Source organism: Nanorana parkeri, unplaced genomic scaffold (assembly GCF_000935625.1).
Source record: "Nanorana parkeri isolate BGI_ZX_2015 unplaced genomic scaffold, ASM93562v1 scaffold1734, whole genome shotgun sequence".
In the NCBI taxonomy this organism is placed as follows: domain Eukaryota; kingdom Metazoa; phylum Chordata; class Amphibia; order Anura; family Dicroglossidae; genus Nanorana; species Nanorana parkeri.
Genome location: NW_017308002.1, coordinates 187,789 through 205,925, shown reverse-complemented (window position 1 = coordinate 205,925; position 18,137 = coordinate 187,789). Strand labels below are relative to the sequence as shown.

General features: G+C 46.3%; 1 protein-coding gene across 1 annotated transcript in view; it reads left to right on the top strand.

The window, feature by feature from the left end:
• Positions 1-1,024: 1,024 nt before the first annotated feature.
• The window catches only part of LOC108799470 (catalase), a 26,484-nt gene continuing 9,371 nt past the window's right edge, over positions 1,025-18,137 (top strand). Inside the window, exons 1-8 of the mRNA XM_018571331.1 lie at positions 1,025-1,212; positions 8,204-8,375; positions 10,106-10,216; positions 10,297-10,427; positions 13,911-14,015; positions 15,921-16,046; positions 16,644-16,835; positions 17,404-17,556. Of these exons, the coding sequence (XP_018426833.1) occupies positions 1,147-1,212; positions 8,204-8,375; positions 10,106-10,216; positions 10,297-10,427; positions 13,911-14,015; positions 15,921-16,046; positions 16,644-16,835; positions 17,404-17,556 (1,056 nt within the window). The 5' untranslated portion in view covers positions 1,025-1,146. The remainder of the gene's footprint in view (positions 1,213-8,203; positions 8,376-10,105; positions 10,217-10,296; positions 10,428-13,910; positions 14,016-15,920; positions 16,047-16,643; positions 16,836-17,403; positions 17,557-18,137) is intronic.

Here is an 18,137-nt window from a genome sequence, read left to right as displayed (position 1 = left end):
TAGAGGACTACAAATCCCAGCAATAGTACATTATACAGCGCAATGCAGAATACCTCCAGCTATAGAGGGATACAACAAATCCCAGCAATAGTACATTATAGCTGGAGGTATTCTGCATTGCGCTGTATAATGTACTATTGCTGGGATTTGTTGTACTCCTATAGCTGGTGGAATTCCGCATTGCGCTGAGTTAATGCGGAGTTTGTAGCGCAAGGCTACAAAATAAACACATAGAATAGTTCTGCAATGCAGGCCCATTTCCCCATGTGTTGTACTTTACAAATGCTGCAAGTCCAAAAAATACCTTCTGGTCCTGCCAGAAATAGAGTCAGCAGCTGACAACACCATCTCTGCTGCACTGCACTGAAATCCCAAGTAGTGTTGTCAGCTCCGCCTGCTGGACTATGGATCACCTCCGCCTTATGGAAATCACAGGGGGGGGGGGAGCGGTGTTACTCAGCCAGAGGAGCTGACAGCACAGCTTGGCATGTCCTGTTGCAGCCCCACGGGCTAGCAGTGGTGGGTCACTCTGCGGAACATGTCTGAAGGGGGGCAGGACGGAGTGACAACCCTGCACTCCCCTCCACACACTGCCTGAGTGACAACTCTGCCCCCCCCCCCTTGCATGAGAGACAACCCTGCATGGGTGACAACCCTGCACCCCCGTGCATGAGAGACAACCCTGCATAAGTGACAACTCTGCACCCCTTTGCATGGGAGACAACCCTGCATAAGTGACAACTCTGCCCCCCCTTGCATGAGAGACAACCCTGCATAAGTGACAACTCTTCCCTCCCCCCCTTGCATGAGAGACAACCCTACATAAGTGACAACTCTGCACCCCCTTGCATGCATGAGAGACAACCCTGCATAAGTGACAACCATGCACCCATATCTCCACACTGCCTGAGTGACAACAACTCCCCCCTCATCTCCTCCACACACTGTCACGTGCTGTCACCTTTGTACACAATTTTTCTCTCCAGACTGCAGCCACTGGCACTGACAGCTCTCCTGACCAATCCCGCTCTCCTCCAGCCTCGCTTCCATCCAATCAGCGGCTGACTCCCCCGGGAGTGGGCAGGTCCCGTGTCTGTGTATTATAACTGTGCGCAGCGGCCGCTGTGTGTGAGCTGCGGGGCAATCATGGCGGACAGGAGGGATAAGAGTACGGACCAGATGAAGCTGTGGAAGGAGAGTCGGGGCAATCAGGTACCCCCTGCACTGGGCACCCCTAAATTGTCATGCATGTCCTCCTGTATGTGTATCTGTCTGTGTGCAGTATAGAAGAGGTGACATGGGGGGGTGACTACAAGTCTCAGCAAGCTCCCCCAACATGGCTGGAGATAGAACTGCTCTATAGACCGGTAGATGCTCCGTCTGTGTCCTCCTCATCTATAGAACTCCACATTCTGCATCTTATGACAGCTGTGAGTATTTCTCCTGGAGGACCAGAATGTGTGTATGGGGATGTATGTTGTAGCACAGGCAATGTGATCAGCTGAACCCCCTTTGGGAGGGGATTCTAGTTCATTGCCAGACATTTTGGTGCAGATGTGCCCCTGTTCTGCCAGACTTTGGCGCAGATGTGCCCCTGTTCTGCCAGATTTTGGTGCCGATGTGCCCCTGTCCTGCCAGACGTTGCAGATGTGCCCCTGTTCTGCCAGATTTTGGTGCAGATGTGCCCCTGTTCTGCCAGATTTTGGTGCAGATGTGCCCCTGTTCTGCCAGATTTTGGTGCAGATGTGCCCCTGTCCTGCCAGACTTTGGTGCAGATGTGCCCCTGTCCTGCCAGACTTTGGTGCCGATGTGCCCCTGTCCTGCCAGACTTTGGTGCCAATGTGCCCCTGTCCTGCCAGACTTTGGTGCCAATGTGCCCCTGTCCTGCCAGACTTTGGTGCCAATGTGCCCCTGTCCTGCCAGACTTTGGTGCCGATGTGCCCCTGTCCTGCCAGACTTTGGTGCCGATGTGCCCCTGTCCTGCCAGACTTTGGTGCCGATGTGCCCCTGTCCTGCCAGACTTTGGTGCCGATGTGCCCCTGTCCTGCCAGACTTTGGTGCCGATGTGCCCCTGTCCTGCCAGACTTTGGTGCCGATGTGCCCCTGTCCTGCCAGACTTTGGTGCCAATGTGCCCCTGTCCTGCCAGACTTTGGTGCCGATGTGCCCCTGTCCTGCCAGACTTTGGTGCCAATGTGCCCCTGTCCTGCCAGACTTTGGTGCCAATGTGCCCCTGTCCTGCCAGACTTTGGTGCCGATGTGCCCCTCTCCTGCCAGACTTTGGTGCCGACGTGCCCCTGTCCTGCCAGACTTTGCAGATGTGGCTCTGTCCTGCCAGACTTTGGTGCCGATGTGCCCCTGTCCTGCCAGACTTTGGTGCAGATGTGCCCCTGTCCTGCCAGACTTTGGTGCTGATATGCCATTGGGTGCTGATATGCCATTGCTCTGCAAGACTTTAATGCCCTTGTGCCCCTGTCCTGCCAGACTTTGGTGCTGATGTGCCATTGCTCTGCAAGACTTTAATGCCCTTGTGCCAAGGTTTTAGAAGACGTTGGTGCCGGTGAGCCCCTGATCTTTCAACCTTGGCCAACTGAGACAACTTGGGTGCTGGTGTGTCACTGTTCTGTAGATCCAGGAGGGGTTAGAAGCTCTTATGATTATTTTACTGCTCTCTGTGGGGGTGTTGGTGTTGTTGTTGTGTGTGGTTTTTTATTTTTTATTTTTTATTTTTTTTATGGCTGTGTGAGTTTCTGTTCCTGTCCCGGTAGCAATATCATCAACCCACCAGTAAATGGTTGAACATCACAATGAAAATTCAAATGGCAATAAAAACCTGACAGAGATCGTAACTCCTAATCCACTCTGGGGGAAAAATGGTTACACTTTATGTCAGTATGCCAACTTTCTGTAGCATTGAGGTGCCAGAGGGGCGGCTGGTTTCTTAGTCTTCTATGAATATGAATTGGTTTGTGGGCAAATTGTAAGCCTGGGGGGGGAGGGGAGGTCGGGTGTTTCCTAAAATCTTGGGGTCGCCTGTATTTAAATGAGGCTTCTGAAGACCACCAACTCGGGGAATTTGGTGCTGCAGAATGACCAGAGACGTGACTATACAAAATCAGACATTGACGTAGTAAATTATGTATTGGCAGGTCCTCGGGGTTATTACTCTGAGTGGAATGAAGTAAAACATCGCACACTTTTGGTAGGGATGTAATCAAGTTCTTATTTATTTAATTAAATTTTTCACAAAATGACATTTAGTGTGAAATTATCATAATTTTGAATTAAAAATGGAAACCGAAATGAAATCGGATTCGTGCCGATCTTCCCCTTCTTCTCTCTTGCCCTTCTTCTCTCTTGCCCTTCTTCTCTCTTGCCCTTCTTCTCTCTTGCCGTTCTTCTCTTCTTCCCCTTCTTCTTCTCTTCTTCCCCTTCTTCTTCTCTTCTTCCCCTTCTTCTTCTCTTCTTCCCCTTCTTCTTTTATTTTCCTCCCTTCTTCTTTTATTTTCCTCCCTTCTTCTTTTATTTTCCTCCCTTCTTCTTTTATTTTCCTCCCTTCTTCTTTTATTTTCCTCCCTTCTTTTTTTCTCCTTTTTGTTGACATTGTGCCTCTCGTGTACACTGACCCCGGAGGAGCTAAACTAGAGAAGAGGTAACTCGCTGCCTGTCACTAATCTTTCTGATCTACATATCATGTATGTTATCTGTACGGAGTTGTCTGAACTTTGCACGCTCGATCTTTTATTGTGGGTTTATCTCCTCCACCACCCCGGGCTGCAGTGGAATTGCAGTGATTCTTCTGCATCTATATATACAATTTGGGCTGTATTATTGGTCAGTCGGTATGTAAGATGTGTATGTATGGGGTGAGCCTTAGACTCAGGTCCAGGCCATGGGGATTACATGAGGGTTTAGACTGGACACGACTCTCATCACAAGTGCACATTTCTCCTGGGTCCGTGTCCCCTGGACTATGGCCCCGCATGATGCTTCGTCACCTTGTTTTTCAGATACCGTTCCATAATCTGCTCTTTGTAACCGCAAAGAGGTTGTTGATCTTCAGATGACTTGTAATGTATTGACTCACACGCTTCTCCTCATCTTCAGTGGATGTATAGAAGGTTTATATAGGTTGCTGCCTGCCTCCTGATGACTGACACGTTAATGTGCGTTGTGTTAAAGGCTTAGTCCATCTTTCAGACCATGTTTTATGTTTCACCTATAATTAGAATATAACATGAAACATCATCACATCGGGGTGTGGACATTTTCAAATAAACTTCTTCAAGGTCATGATACAAAAAATAATTTTAATCAAAACCGTATTCAACCGTGTTAAGAAGTGCTTCTCATTGGTCAGCGCAGTCACCTGACCGCACTAGCTGACGAGTTCTCGCAATTTGTGAGCAAAATTCAAATTCATAGCACAGGGCTGTGCTGGACGGCAGTATGGGGTACAGATAGTACAACCGTAGCGGCGGAGTGGAAGGACCGTACGCCAGAAGATAAGCATAGGGGGGTGGCCAGATTTGAGCGGGTAATTCCATTTTCCCAAATTATTTGTGAAAGTGAACTTGCCCTTTAATGCACATTGAACGTGTTAGAGAATGCCGCTGCCCGGCTACCACAATATGGCATAAAGTGGAATGGGGCAGCACACACAATGTCCATGCAGATGGCAGGGGCAACTGGATTGGTTTCAATTTGGCTTTTTAATTTTATTTATCACTTTGTTTTCACTTAACTTTATTTCTAACAATCCCCTAATGTAATAGCATTACGAAGTGACAGGTTCCCTTTATGGAGCCTGCCCTCCAATACAGGAGTTGAAGCACAGCATTGTGCTCGATCTCCTGTGACAGCTGAGGCAGGAAAGCTGTGAGTACAGCGCTGCTGTCTCGCTGATCACAAAGCAGATCGGAGAATGCACGTTCTCCAGTCTGCTCCCTGCTCTCCATCCTGAAATCATTGCCGTGGTCCCGGGTCCCCCAGAAGAGGAGAGGGGGATAACGGACAAATAGGATGCTATACAAGTGATCTGAGCAGCTGAACAGCCGCCCAGATCACTTGTACAAAACGAGCGTTGACTCCCCTGCTCTACATTTAGCCCTGCTTGCCTGAAGCGGAACTGCATGTCCCAGGCATCAGGCGATAGAAGGTCCACACCGCTGCACATTTATGTAACATGCATTGTGGTAATTCGCAAAGTCCCTCTGTGTTTCCATAGAATTCTGCTACGATCGACCCTATTAAGGAAACTATTCCTTTTTAGGGCAGTTCTCTGTAGCTACCAATCAGAACCCTTCTTGCACTTTTCTGCCTCCAGCAGAGTGAATTCTGATTGGTTGATATGAGTTACTGCTTTTATATGTATGCAACAGCAGCCAAACATTTATGTTGTGAAATGGGGAGGAGATAGCATGCAGGAGCACTCCATGCACCAATTATTATCACAGAAGCCAGTCCTGGTGTGCTGTCCGGCAGGAACTAGAAAGACAGCCTGCCCCTTGATGTCAAAAGGAAGATGGCGGCACCTGGTGTACTCATTGAGGGGTATTTATCAAAACCGGAAAATTAAAAATCAGGAGCAGCTGTGCACGGCAACCAATCAGCTTCTATATTCAGTTTGATGAAAAAGAGAAGCTGATTGGTTGCTTTGCACAGCTTATAGCAATGCAAAATATCATCAGCTATAGAGGACTACAAATCCCAGCAACACATTGTACAGCAATGCATGATAATATGAAGCTACATACTCTGTGGGCTGTGCGGGGTCAGACCAGGGCTATGCGGGGTCTTGCATAGGGCTTCAACCAACTAATCGGTAATGAGAATAGCTGACAACTATTCTCATTATTGATTAGTCGATTGGATCCCCCAGCTCTCTCCTCCATGCTGGGAGGCGGGCACAGCGAGCAGTGGGCGGGTGCAATAGCCAGCCTGCTATTGCCTATTGCAGTTTGATATGGCCAATAGCAGGCTGGCTATTGCACTAGCCCGCTACCTGCTGTATTTACATTCAGCTGCCTTCTGCGGAATCTTGCCACTTACTAATCTAGTAAGAAGATATCTCGGATTATATGGAGTAATAGGATGAAGGGAGTGTAGACACCTCCTATGAAATGTTGATTCTAATATGAGATGCGTGTGAACCATCTACAAGTACATATCATATATATAATTTAGGAAACCTCAACTGCTACAAATCCTGAACAGATTAGTCCCGCGCGTCCTAATAAGAGTTTCTGGTTTATGTGCCAGATTTCAGCTAAACTGCATAAATAAGATATCCTTAAAGGGGAAGCCGCTAAATACATAATTAAAGTAGTACTAGACTCTCAAACCTTCTTTTTTTTTTTTAGTAATGAATCCAGATCAAGCAATCTGTTTACTTGAAAGATGTCACCTACAGTCTCATAAGAGAGAGTGCTGCACTTTCCACCTAGTCACTTTTGAAACTCTTCTTTTGAACTTCTAACTTCAACCTTGGTACGGGTCAAAGGATCAAAGATTGCCTGGGATGTCTGCTGGTTGTCTGCTCTTGATTTGTCAATCATTGCACACATTTGTTTTGGGAGTGATCAGACCTTGATTCCATTCCATTTCGTTCCATAGTCTGTGGTCAGCAGTTTGATTTGGCGCCGGGAAAACCCTGCGATTTGCCAAGGGCATGCGTTATCGCTGATTTGTGAAACGTCTGGTCACGTTGGCAAAGTTTTGACTTTGAATGTTGTCCAAACTTAATCTTTTCCAAAAAAAAAAAATGCAATCGTGATGTGAACTTGCTGGGGGTTATGAAATGTGTTTTCTGCAGAACCATGCTGGAAAATTCTCTGGAGTTAAGTAGCCAATAGAAAGTCATAGCTAGTGTCTGACCACTGTTGCCCAACCTGCAGACTGAGGATCACACGAGGCGCTTTGGTGCTTGTGCGGCCCTCATCCCCTGTAGTCTTTAGTAGGAATGATGGCAATGATCTCGGCTAACCTCAAGTCTCTCACTGTCTTCTGCAACAGGTCTTCAGTCTCCAACCAAATCTCCTAGATGTCTCCAGTCTCTGACCATCATTTCTTTTATGATACCTGCAGTCTTTCCTAGTATTACTGTAAATACTGTATAATGAATAATATGTGTGGACCTTTGGTAATGTCAAGGTCCACATTTGAGGCCCCCTATACCACAAAGGTTGACAACCACTGGTCTATCCTACCATTGCATCCTCTATTCCAGTCAGTAGAATCATGTGACCTTCGTGTGTTAGCCAGAAGTATTGGTTGGCTGCAATTTTGGACTTGCCGACTCCTGCATGTTACATTATTATGTGCTTCAAATGGGGCAGGTACAGCTGCTCCAAAACCCTTTTTCCTTGTTTTCAACATATTTAAAAGTATATACAGAACACATATCGAGACTAATTTAGATCTCGTGGCTGCTACCCCCAGGGTCCCAAAATTGGTAATGTCCTTTGGTTGCTGCTACTATTCCGTGCAATGCCCGCACATATACCGGCTGTGGTTACTGAGAAGAATGGCCGTCTTTGGAGTTGGCTCTTATCAGTCAGTAGGTGCTGCCATGCATACCCGTTCAATTCTAAATTGTTTATGGCAGCAGGTGCGCAAACAGCCAGCCTGTGTTAGCAAAGGTGATCCCTAGTAAGGGCTCAGGCTTTACACAGCCTTAATCTTTGTCTAATGGGTGAAGAGCCAAGAGCTGTAAATCACTGAACAGCCCCTCTATTGTGAATAATATTTCAGCATTGTAAAGAACATGTCACAGGTTCTCCTCACTCACACGTGCCTTCACCATGCTCCCTGTATACCTACCAAGGCCCTGAGGTGAAACCTCTTTATAAAATACATGTTAGAATTTACACAGGGCTGATGTCTTTCACCCCTACCCAACAAAACGGTGTTGGGCCTGCAATTGGCTCAAGTGCCCAGCACCTCATTGTAGTAGGAAGATAAATGTTCCTCCATACCCAGAAGTACTAGGTATCTCCACGGGCTCTGGCAGGCAAGTGGAGCATCAATGTAGCACAGTGAAAGTGATTATCAGTAGAAGTGGGGGAAAGACTATTAATGGGCATCATCACTTTGCCCGTTCATAGTATAGTGACAGGTTTACATAGACTCCAGAGGAACCTCTTGCAATGTGGAGACAACTGCAGCCTCTGTTGTTCTAATAAGACTCTTCTGATTTTCTCCTAGAAACCCGACGTCCTGACAACTGGTGGCGGTAATCCTATAGCCGATAAATTAAACCTTCTGACTGTTGGACCTCGAGGGCCCCTACTGGTGCAGGATGTGGTGTTCACAGACGAGATGGCACACTTTGACCGGGAGAGGATCCCTGAAAGGGTGGTACATGCTAAAGGAGCAGGTAGGTCTATGTCATTTATCTTCAACAAAGGCCTCCTCCTCGAAAAAAAATGTTGGGGCTGCTGATGTAAAGGTGTGCTTGTAAAGGCAGTCCTAATTAATTTGGTACCAAAGTTCCTCCTGCAATCTATCCCTCTCCCTGCATTTATCATTATGTTCTGAAGTACCCCAAAGTCACCAATCGGTTTGAGACCTGCCCTGATATTTGTGAAACGAATTGGTGGTTGTAGGGATATCACAATACATCACATGTAATATTCTTAACAGTTGTGCACAGCATTTCTCCTAGACCTGTGGCATGTAGGGGCTTTTCAACCTGTCATTATATAGGGCTGATTGTCAAAGTGAGAAGTAGAGGACAATGGGACAAGACAGAATAAATTAGGACACCGGCCAATTAGACCAGTCTCTACAAACTGCATAACTAAAGCTGGCCATACACCTATAGATTATCTGCAGATTTTCTATGGTCAGATGGAAAAAGTGCAACAGATTCCTCCATCTACGCTACACTGTGGATGGAGGAATCTCCCGCTGGGCCAAGCTTCAGTATCTCGCTAGTCGGCCACGCTGGCTCTCAAAATACCTGAACAATCTGATTGGATGCAGGCATTGTTCAGGTATTTTGAGAGCCAGCGCGGCCGACTAGCAAGATACTGAAGCTTGGCCCAGCGGGAGATTCCTCCACCCACACAGTTTAGCGTAGGTGGAGGAATCTGTTGCACTTTTTCCATCTGATCATAGAAAATCTGCAGGAAATCTATAGGTGTATGGCCAGCTTAAGAAGGTCACTTGTCTGCTCACTAGGTTATAAATCTGCATCACATGGCTTTTTGATTGACCATTTGGATATCACAGGAACCTGTTGTAGTAAATGTCTCCTGAGCAGTTAGTACTTTGGCCTTGTAAAATTGGGAGTCCTCATTTCAGGTACTATATCTGCATGGACTTTGTGTGGGTGACCTTTTGGGTGCTCAATTTTTCTCCCACAATCGTGAAACCGAAGGTTAATCGGTGTAAAGGCTGTGACTCACTGCACGCAAAGCAGCTCGGAGCAGTGGCGCGCTGCCTTCGCATGCAGTGTGTCATGTAATTTTCTCCCCGGCACATCAGCTTGCGAGAGCTTGCATAGCTGAGTGTGCCGTGAGGAAAAATGTAATCTTCAGCCAATCGGCTTGCACGTATAAACCCGCGCATCACGATGCGAACTCCTTCCGGTTGTTACGCGTGAGCCAATTGGCTGAAAATGCAGCCAATTAATCTGGCTGCACTCCGCTCACACACTGCATGCGAAGCTCCGTGCCTGACAGCTTTGCTTCGCTCTGCATGACTCCGCATGCAGTGTGTCACGGGCTTAACCTCTCATTGGTGTATCTTCTTGAAGCTGTCTGTTTTTGAAGTAATTTAAAGTAGACCTGTTTTGATAAATGTGAAGGTCGCTGTTCATGACTTCTGAAACGGTTAATTGGCTGTCCAGCTGACCAAGTCCTTGAACAAGTAGGGAAGGTCTCACAAAAGTCAGCAAGTCCTTATCTGTATGCCTGTTGACCCAAAGTCAGCAGAGAATCGGCCAGCTAGAGATTTACATTGTTCTCTGCTCATGTCCCTTCACATCCCAGCAATGAATATACTGTACCTTATATATATATATATATATATTATTGCCATTTATTCAAGAGAAGTGAATTTGCACTATTTACAGTGACCCATTGAATATATCACCATTTTCAGGGGCCTTTGGCTATTTCGAGGTGACCCATGACATCACAAGATACTCCAAGGCTAAAGTGTTTGAGTACATTGGGAAGAGAACTCCGATCGGGGTGCGATGCTCCACCGTTGGTAAGACTGTTCTCCATCTCTGGTCTGTAAGGTGTGCTCGGTCTGCAGTAGATGTGACCTCTCTGTTCTCCTCTCTGTAGCTGGAGAGTCGGGCTCTTCTGACACTGTGCGCGATCCGCGAGGCTTCGCCGTGAAGTTTTACACCGAGGACGGCAACTGGGATCTGACTGGTAATAACACCCCCATTTTCTTCATCCGTGATGCCATGTTGGTGAGTTGTCATTATCAAATGTTGGCCAGTCTCGTACTACCTGTTCTGATAAGCTTCCTGATGTTCCTTACTGCTTTAGGCCCCGTTCACATATAGCGAATTGTCGCGCGATTTCCGCCGCGATATCGCGCATTTTTGCGCGATATCGCCGGCCGGCCAATGTTATTCAATGGAGCTGTCTTAACTCCATGTCGCTCGTCGCGGTCGCAAGTCGCTTCTACCGGACCCTTTTTTCGGCGGATTTTGCGCGATTTTGCTTTTTTTCTATGGAGCCCGACGGGGAAGGTCGCTGGATCGTCGTTGGAACGTCGCCCCGAAAGTCGCGCTATCCCGGCCGTGCGGATCCGCTGCAAAAGGTATGTCGCTAGGTGTGAATGGGGTCTAAATGTCCAGTTTTCACAATTACTTAAAACAAGCATTCCCTATGTGTTTAGTTCAACACCCAAATCATGACACTGCTACCTGGCCACCTGATAAATGTCTGTGGGATAAAATGGCTGCCAAAGTTTTGCTCACTAGGGTACCTCTCCACTCCTAACTGCTTATTGTACAATGAAGGACAATCAGCAGGCTCCTAAGGTCATGCCTCTGCTCTTTTGGCTACCAAGCTCCAAGTTCATGGCCAATGCATTAAATCCTGTCTGGCTCATTGCTGGCCCTCCCAATCTGTCTGATTTTCTGCAGTGTAGGTGAATTTTGGACGCTAATATGAACAGATTCTGGTAATTATACTAGCTACGTTCAAGGTTCATTATTACTCCATGCATAACAGGATTAAAAGGTGACTTTTTATATTTCGCCTTCGTTGACCATTGACACCAGTAGGGATGCACCGATACCGGGTTTTTTCGGCATTGAGTAACAATATATTTTTTTCAGTAATAGCTGATACCGGAATTCCCATTTAGGAAGCTGGGCGGCGTGTAATGACTCACCGCCCAGCTTCCTGATTAGCTGGGAAGCCGACTACATGTTTCCTAGGCACCAGGTGACGAGGAAGCATGGAGCCGGCTTTCTGGCCAGTCAGGAAGCCGGGGGGCGGGTAATGACTCGCCGCCTGGTTTCCTGATTGGCCAGCTTCCTCATTAATCAAGAAGCCAGGCAGCAAGTCATTACTCGCCGCCCGACCTCCTGATTAGCCGGGAAGCCAGCTCCATGCTCCCTCATCATTAAGTGACGTGGGAGCATGGAGCCGGCTTCCCAGCCAATCAGCAAGCTAGGGGGCAAATCATTATCTGCCCCCCAGCTTCCTGGGCCAGGGAAGGGAGGGGGCAGCTTCCCGGGCCAAGCTTGGCGGAGTGTAATGACTTGCTGCCCGGCTTCCTGATACTAGAAGTTCCAGTATCGGGATAGGCATTGGGGGCATTATTATGCATATATAAGTTCTCATTTAGCGTCATTATGTAACACCCAGCTTTTTGATTGGTTAGGAAGCCAGGCTGCCTAGCAACAAGTGAAGCCAGCTTCCTAGCCATTCAGGAAGCTGGGAGACTGGTCATAACCCACCGCTCGGCTTCCTGATTGGAAAGGAAGCAGGCTCCATGCTCCTTTGGAACTTGCGGTCAGAGAGAGACCTCCCTCTGACCAGAAGGTCCGGTATCGGAGGTATGTATCAGAGCATTTGGGCAAGTACGAGTACTCGGAATCGGTACTTATACTAGTATTGGTGCACCCCTAGACACCAGTACAGGGTTCTACAAAACTAATTTTAAAGTATATCCTTTGGATAAACTTTTTTTTTTTTTTGTATGTGCCAAGCAATCTGTTTTTAATTAACTTGGCCATTTTAATTTTAACTTGGACATAAAGTGAGCATGTCATGGTTAGCAGAGCACAACCAGTTCTATTGTGTAGAGGCAATGGCCCCAGCGATCTTGCTCTTTGCAGGCAGTAAAAGGGCTCGGTGACACGGGGTTTCCTGTGCTTGACCTGGAAAGTATATTGTTTGTTTTGTTTGTTTCCATGCGCGTACTTGCATTTAGTCGTGTTCTGAGTATCTAGCCTGCCCCCTGGACACATAGATTTATATTTTTATTTTCTAAATGCAATTAAACTCAATGCAAGTAGACACACAATGTGCATTATTCCATTTAAAATCATTACATGCATTTATGTGTTGAGAAAATGTTCTATAATTGCACGTATGGCATTGCCAGTGTAAACAAGGCCAAAGTCGAATTATTGGCACTCAGAATTTGGCCCCAGCATGTGGTAGCACCAAGGACGTGCTCCAGCAGGGAAGAGGTTACATTGAGATTTGTGCAGTAGGGAGGTGATGGCAGATATGAAGGGCAGAGGTTCTTGTCCTTCTGTCCACAGAACTTGTTTGTGCGAACTCTTCACATGACATGGTGTTATTTAACCAAGTATTGCCCCCTCCCACATTTTCTGCACGTGGCAATCATTTAATTTGGCTTGCGCAATCTAAGGATCAAATTTTTTGGAGGATGTTTTTTTCTCTTCTGCCAGATGCAAGTTTAACAAAAAGTTCCTGTTTTGTTTTTTTTCACTCCGGGGGAATAAAGTCTCCTCTGTTGTTCTCCTCGAATAAGTCTGCCTTTTATTAACACAACACAATGACCGTAATAAGTGTTCCATCATGCGTCTTCCAATGGGGCGTTACTTTTAACGGAGTAAGGCATTACAAGACCTACTCCTGAATGGTTACTGGTTGTGTTAAATGAGGAACTGAACTCTGGAAGCTGTGCTGGGAACAAATCTAGAAAGAGGACAAAAGACTAGTCACCACTCTTGCCTGTGGTCACCCTGAAGCTTAATTTGTACCCATTACTGACTTCCCATACCTTGTTCTGCACTGTATGCGGAGGAGGCCATCTTGGTAGAGGCAGGGCTTGGTTTCCAGCAAGGAGAACAGTGAGCATCACCAAGTCTCCTGAGACGACTAGCAATCAGAGGCAGCAGTGCCTTTTAATGATCTCACACTGCAGATATACAGCTATGAGACTGTAGGCACACTGGCATATCAGGGAGTACTTGGGAGCAATTTTAAGAGAGACAGTAAATCTTTCAGGGTACTGCTTCTTTAATATAATACAGAACAGGGTTAGTTAACCTCGGCACTCCAGCTGTGGTGAAACTGTAAGTCCCATGAGGCATTGCAAAACAGGCTGGAGTGCAGAGGTCACCTACCCAATATAGAATATATAATACTTAATTGTCCATAGTCTGGGCACAGGTTTACTTGCAAGTACAACTATGAAAATAGAAACAAAGGTACTTGGGGCAAAAAGGACTGTCCTTTCATAGCCTCAAAAGTGTGACAAATGTGAGCCATGACCCGGGGGTCACATGATCTGACCGTGTGGTCAGGAGCGAACTAAACCATCCATTTAGGGGATTTTTTTTCCAATTTTTAGTTCTTGCATCTGCAAAAGGTATACCTAAAATTACTTAATAGGTATTTCTAAGTTAAAGATGGTATGTGGTGAAATGTTTTTTGTTAACGTGTGTCTGTATTTCCAGTTCCCGTCCTTCATCCACTCTCAGAAGAGGAACCCCCAGACCCACATGAAGGATCCGGATATGGTCTGGGATTTCTGGGCCCTGCGTCCGGAGTCTCTCCACCAGGTAAAATACTGTATTGATTACATGTAATATACCCGGTGTTCTGCTTTAATACAGACATTCTGACCTGCAGCGGGTCTAAGCACGGTGCACATAGCTGCCTAAGGATAAGCCAAGTGACATGATCTGGTTGCCAGGACCTGTGTGCAGAGCCAGTGATGGCGCCCCAGGCAGAGCACATTTAAGTCTCTGTAAAGGTGCCCATACACCTTACAATTATCTGCAGATTTTCTGTGGTCAGATGGAAAAAGTGCAACAGATTGGCCCAGGTGGAGATGACTCCATCCACACAGTGTAGCATAGATGGAGGAATCTGTTGCACCTTTTCCATCTGACCACAGAAAATCTGCAGATGATTGTAAGGCGTATGGCCAGCTTAAGAGTGGTCAGTCTTCAGCATAATAGAAAACATAGGTGGATCAAATACTCGGTATCGCGGCCGATACCGATGCTTGTATCGGTATCGGTGCATCCCTACTATTTATAATACACTAGCTGGATCTCCTCCAAGTGCACCATCAGCATGACGTTTAGGTGTGCAATTCCAATACCTGTTAATGAGTCTGAGCTGTGTCTGGTACATTTTCTAATGTGGAAATCTACTGTGCCCCAACCATTAAGGTTCTACAGAGATCCTTCAACGTGCAGGCAGAAGGTAAATGCAGGGATGTTTATCCCGGTAAAGTGAATCTGATTTGCACATTGCATTAAAAATGATCTGTCACAGGATTTTTTGTCCTCCATGAAGGGTGTTCCCTCATCTCTTGCCCCGGTGACAGCTCAACATTTTTACAGGGTTATTCACAAAAGGGCGAAGAGTTTGGAGAAGGCAGGAGAAGTGAACAATCTAGGACAGTGGTTCTCAACCTTTCTAGGGCCGGGACCCCTTGGTAACATTTGCCAAGTTGTGGTGACCCCCAACGGTAAAATTTAGGGATGACGCGGCTGCTGCTGCGACATCTGGCGGCGTGGCGGGACAACTGACACTGCTGCGCTAGGAGAGGGCTGAGGAGGACTCTCACCTTATTGTTTATTTTTTAAGAATTTGTTTTTTATTTTTTTTATTTCTTTAATAATTTTGTATCTTTTTTTTTCCACTTAACTTCATTGCTGTCACACAGAGGTAACAAGCCCCTCTGTAATAGCAATTGGAGGTGACAGGTTCTCTTTATTGACCCTGTCACCTCCAATACAGGAGTCCTAGCACAGCACTGTGCTGGAACTTCTGTGACAGGTGAGAGGGGAAGACTGCTATCCCCTCTCACTGTGCACACGGAGCGGCAGGGTTACTTTTAACCCTGTCGGAAAAAAAAAAAAATAACTTTCTCCTGGAAAGGTTTAGTCTGCTCGATGAGAGTTTTTTTTCTTTTCTGACTGAAAAAAAAATGAGCAGAGAAAGCAATTCTCTCCTGGGTGGCCGGAAGCCGCTAGGCGACCCCTGGCAAATCGTCATTCGACCCCCGAAGGGGTCCCGACCCCCAGGTTGAGAACCACTGATCTAGGACAACATAGATGAACTGGAAACCTTTTCCTTTTTCAACTCACTCTCTGGTTCAGCTATGTTGGCCTAGATTGTTCCCTTCTCCTGCCTTCTCCAAACTCTTCACCCTTTTGTGAATAGCCCTGTTAGATTTCTCTTCATATTCTTTCATGGTGCCATTGGTAACTCAAATCAAGTGGTGAATCCTTATAGTGAGTACACAGATAAAAAAAGAAAATTGACTAAGGGTTCCCCATCCTACATAAATGCATACACGCAATAGGTTGGACCTGGTCGACTTAAAGAAAAGATATAAAATGTGTTTAAAACGGTGTAAAAAAAAAAGAGAATTTTCCCAATTTTGTTTCTCTATAAACTAGAAGATTTGGGACTAACCTATGGTTCTTCTTCACTCTCTGATGCTGCAGGTCTCCTTCCTGTTCTCGGACCGTGGTATCCCAGATGGCCACAGACACATGAACGGCTATGGCTCCCACACATTCAAACTGGTCAACGCCAAAGATGAACCTGTATACTGCAAGTTCCACTACAAGGTAAGGGCCGCTCGTACCAGCTGTGCCTCTGATACATTGTTCTGAACTCAGGGTCTCATTTACAAATGTTTTAAGTCTACCTTTCAACCCTTTGTAGTATAAAGGCAAATTTGCATCTACTGTTTTTACATTCTTTAATAAACAGTTAACCCCTTTTTGTTTTTTATGCACTTACATTACCGTCTCTTCACGTTTTCCCGGGCTCTGGTGAGGTAAACAGCGCTTCCTAGCTTCCTCCTAGGAAGGCCACGTCACCAATGCCTTCCAAGTAGTTCTCGGAGATGAAGAATGAGATCTTTGGAGATCTCTGTAAAAAATGTAATTTGGTCATTTTCTGCACAGATGATATTGCTTTGCAACGGCTAAACAGTCACAAGCTGTGCTAGAGAAGATCTGGCACAGACATCATCGGTGGGCCGGCCCAGAGAAGGAGCCACTGAATAGCGGCCACTGATAATGTGAGAATTTAAAATGGCTTATAGCTTGTTCCAGGAAAGAAAACCTTTTATCGTCCTTGATTCACATTGTCTTGGTTAAGGCTCATCGAGGGAATATTGCATGCCGTTGCGTATAACTGGGTCTTGTGTGTAATTGCAGACCGATCAGGGCATCAGAAATCTGACAGTGGAGGAGGCAGGTCGCTTGGCTGCTGAAGATCCTGATTACGGAATCAACGACCTGTATGATGCTATCGCCAATGGGAACTATCCTTCTTGGACCTTCTACATCCAGGTCATGACCTTTGAGCAAGCAGAGAGATTTCCATTCAATCCCTTTGACTTAACTAAGGTGAGTGAAACCCATAGAACGATAGGCTGCAAGGATCCAACTCCACCAAAGAAAGAATATTTCAGATTTCTGTCAGTAACACAGTTTCTGTCCTAGGATGACAATTTTCAGTACATGGAGAAACAGCATTGTCACCATTAAAGACCAAGTGGTTTAGGACCGCAGAACCTCCTTCTCTCCTCTTCTCCATAGCATAGGAGTGAGGTGTTCTGCAGTCCATAAAGATAGTTAGAAACTATGTAACTATTAAAAAAGACACAAATCCATCAATCTCAACCAATAGAGGGGGGAAAAATGAATAAATAGAAAATCCTTCATAGACAGACCTTGTGCCCACAGTTGATCCAAAGGAATGCAAAAAAACCCGTAATGATGCACAGTCAAATTTGCTCCAAAATTTTCCTTCCTTATCCTGTAAGGCAATCGGATATTCCCTGGATCAACAATCTCTGGTGTTATCACTTATAAAATGTTATATTCTTGCCATTGATCTTTAGTTTTGGGTGAATTTGGTTTAAAAAGCTAAAATCTATTAGCAAGTCTAATACTGCTTTACTTCTGGTCCCAGATCTGGCCTCACAAGGACTACCCTCTCATCCCCGTGGGAAAGCTGGTCCTGAACCGCAACCCGACCAACTACTTTGTAGAAGTGGAACAAATGGCCTTCGATCCAAGCAACATGCCACCTGGAATCGAGCCCAGCCCGGATAAAATGCTGCAGGTCAGTAGTCACTTGATTGGAGCAGGTCCAGGGCTGCTAAAGGCAGAGTTATCATGAAGTGGAAATGGTTTTGACTTTCTGTTGTCTTGGGATATGAATTGAAATCTCACAAATGAGACTGACGGCTAAAGAGAAAAAGGTTTGCCTTTAGATAGACTTTAAAGCGGAAGCAAACTCATTGGTGGAGGTGAGCTTCTGCTATAATATTAGCAGTATTTGATATAGTAGTATGCACAGGATACTTGCAGATTGTGGCACACATCTGCCTCCTTCTGTGCTGTCAATCAGGAATGACGGATCCAGGATGTCACCACTGCATCTCCCACCGCCAATTCTTCTGGCTCCTGTGGGCATCCTTTTGCGGCTATTGGGCTGCCACTGATGACGTGACTTCTGCTCAGGAGTTGCTATGTCTTCGGCACCCAGCTATACTGCAAGCATGCCGAGAATAGAGTTGGGCTGTACAATGCAAGGTGCTTTACTGTGCAGTGTACACAAACAAAAAGTCACCAGGAGCCAGAGAAGGTGTGTTTTGTTTTTTTGCCGCGGGGGGGGGGGGGGGGGGGGGGGGGGTAGGGGCA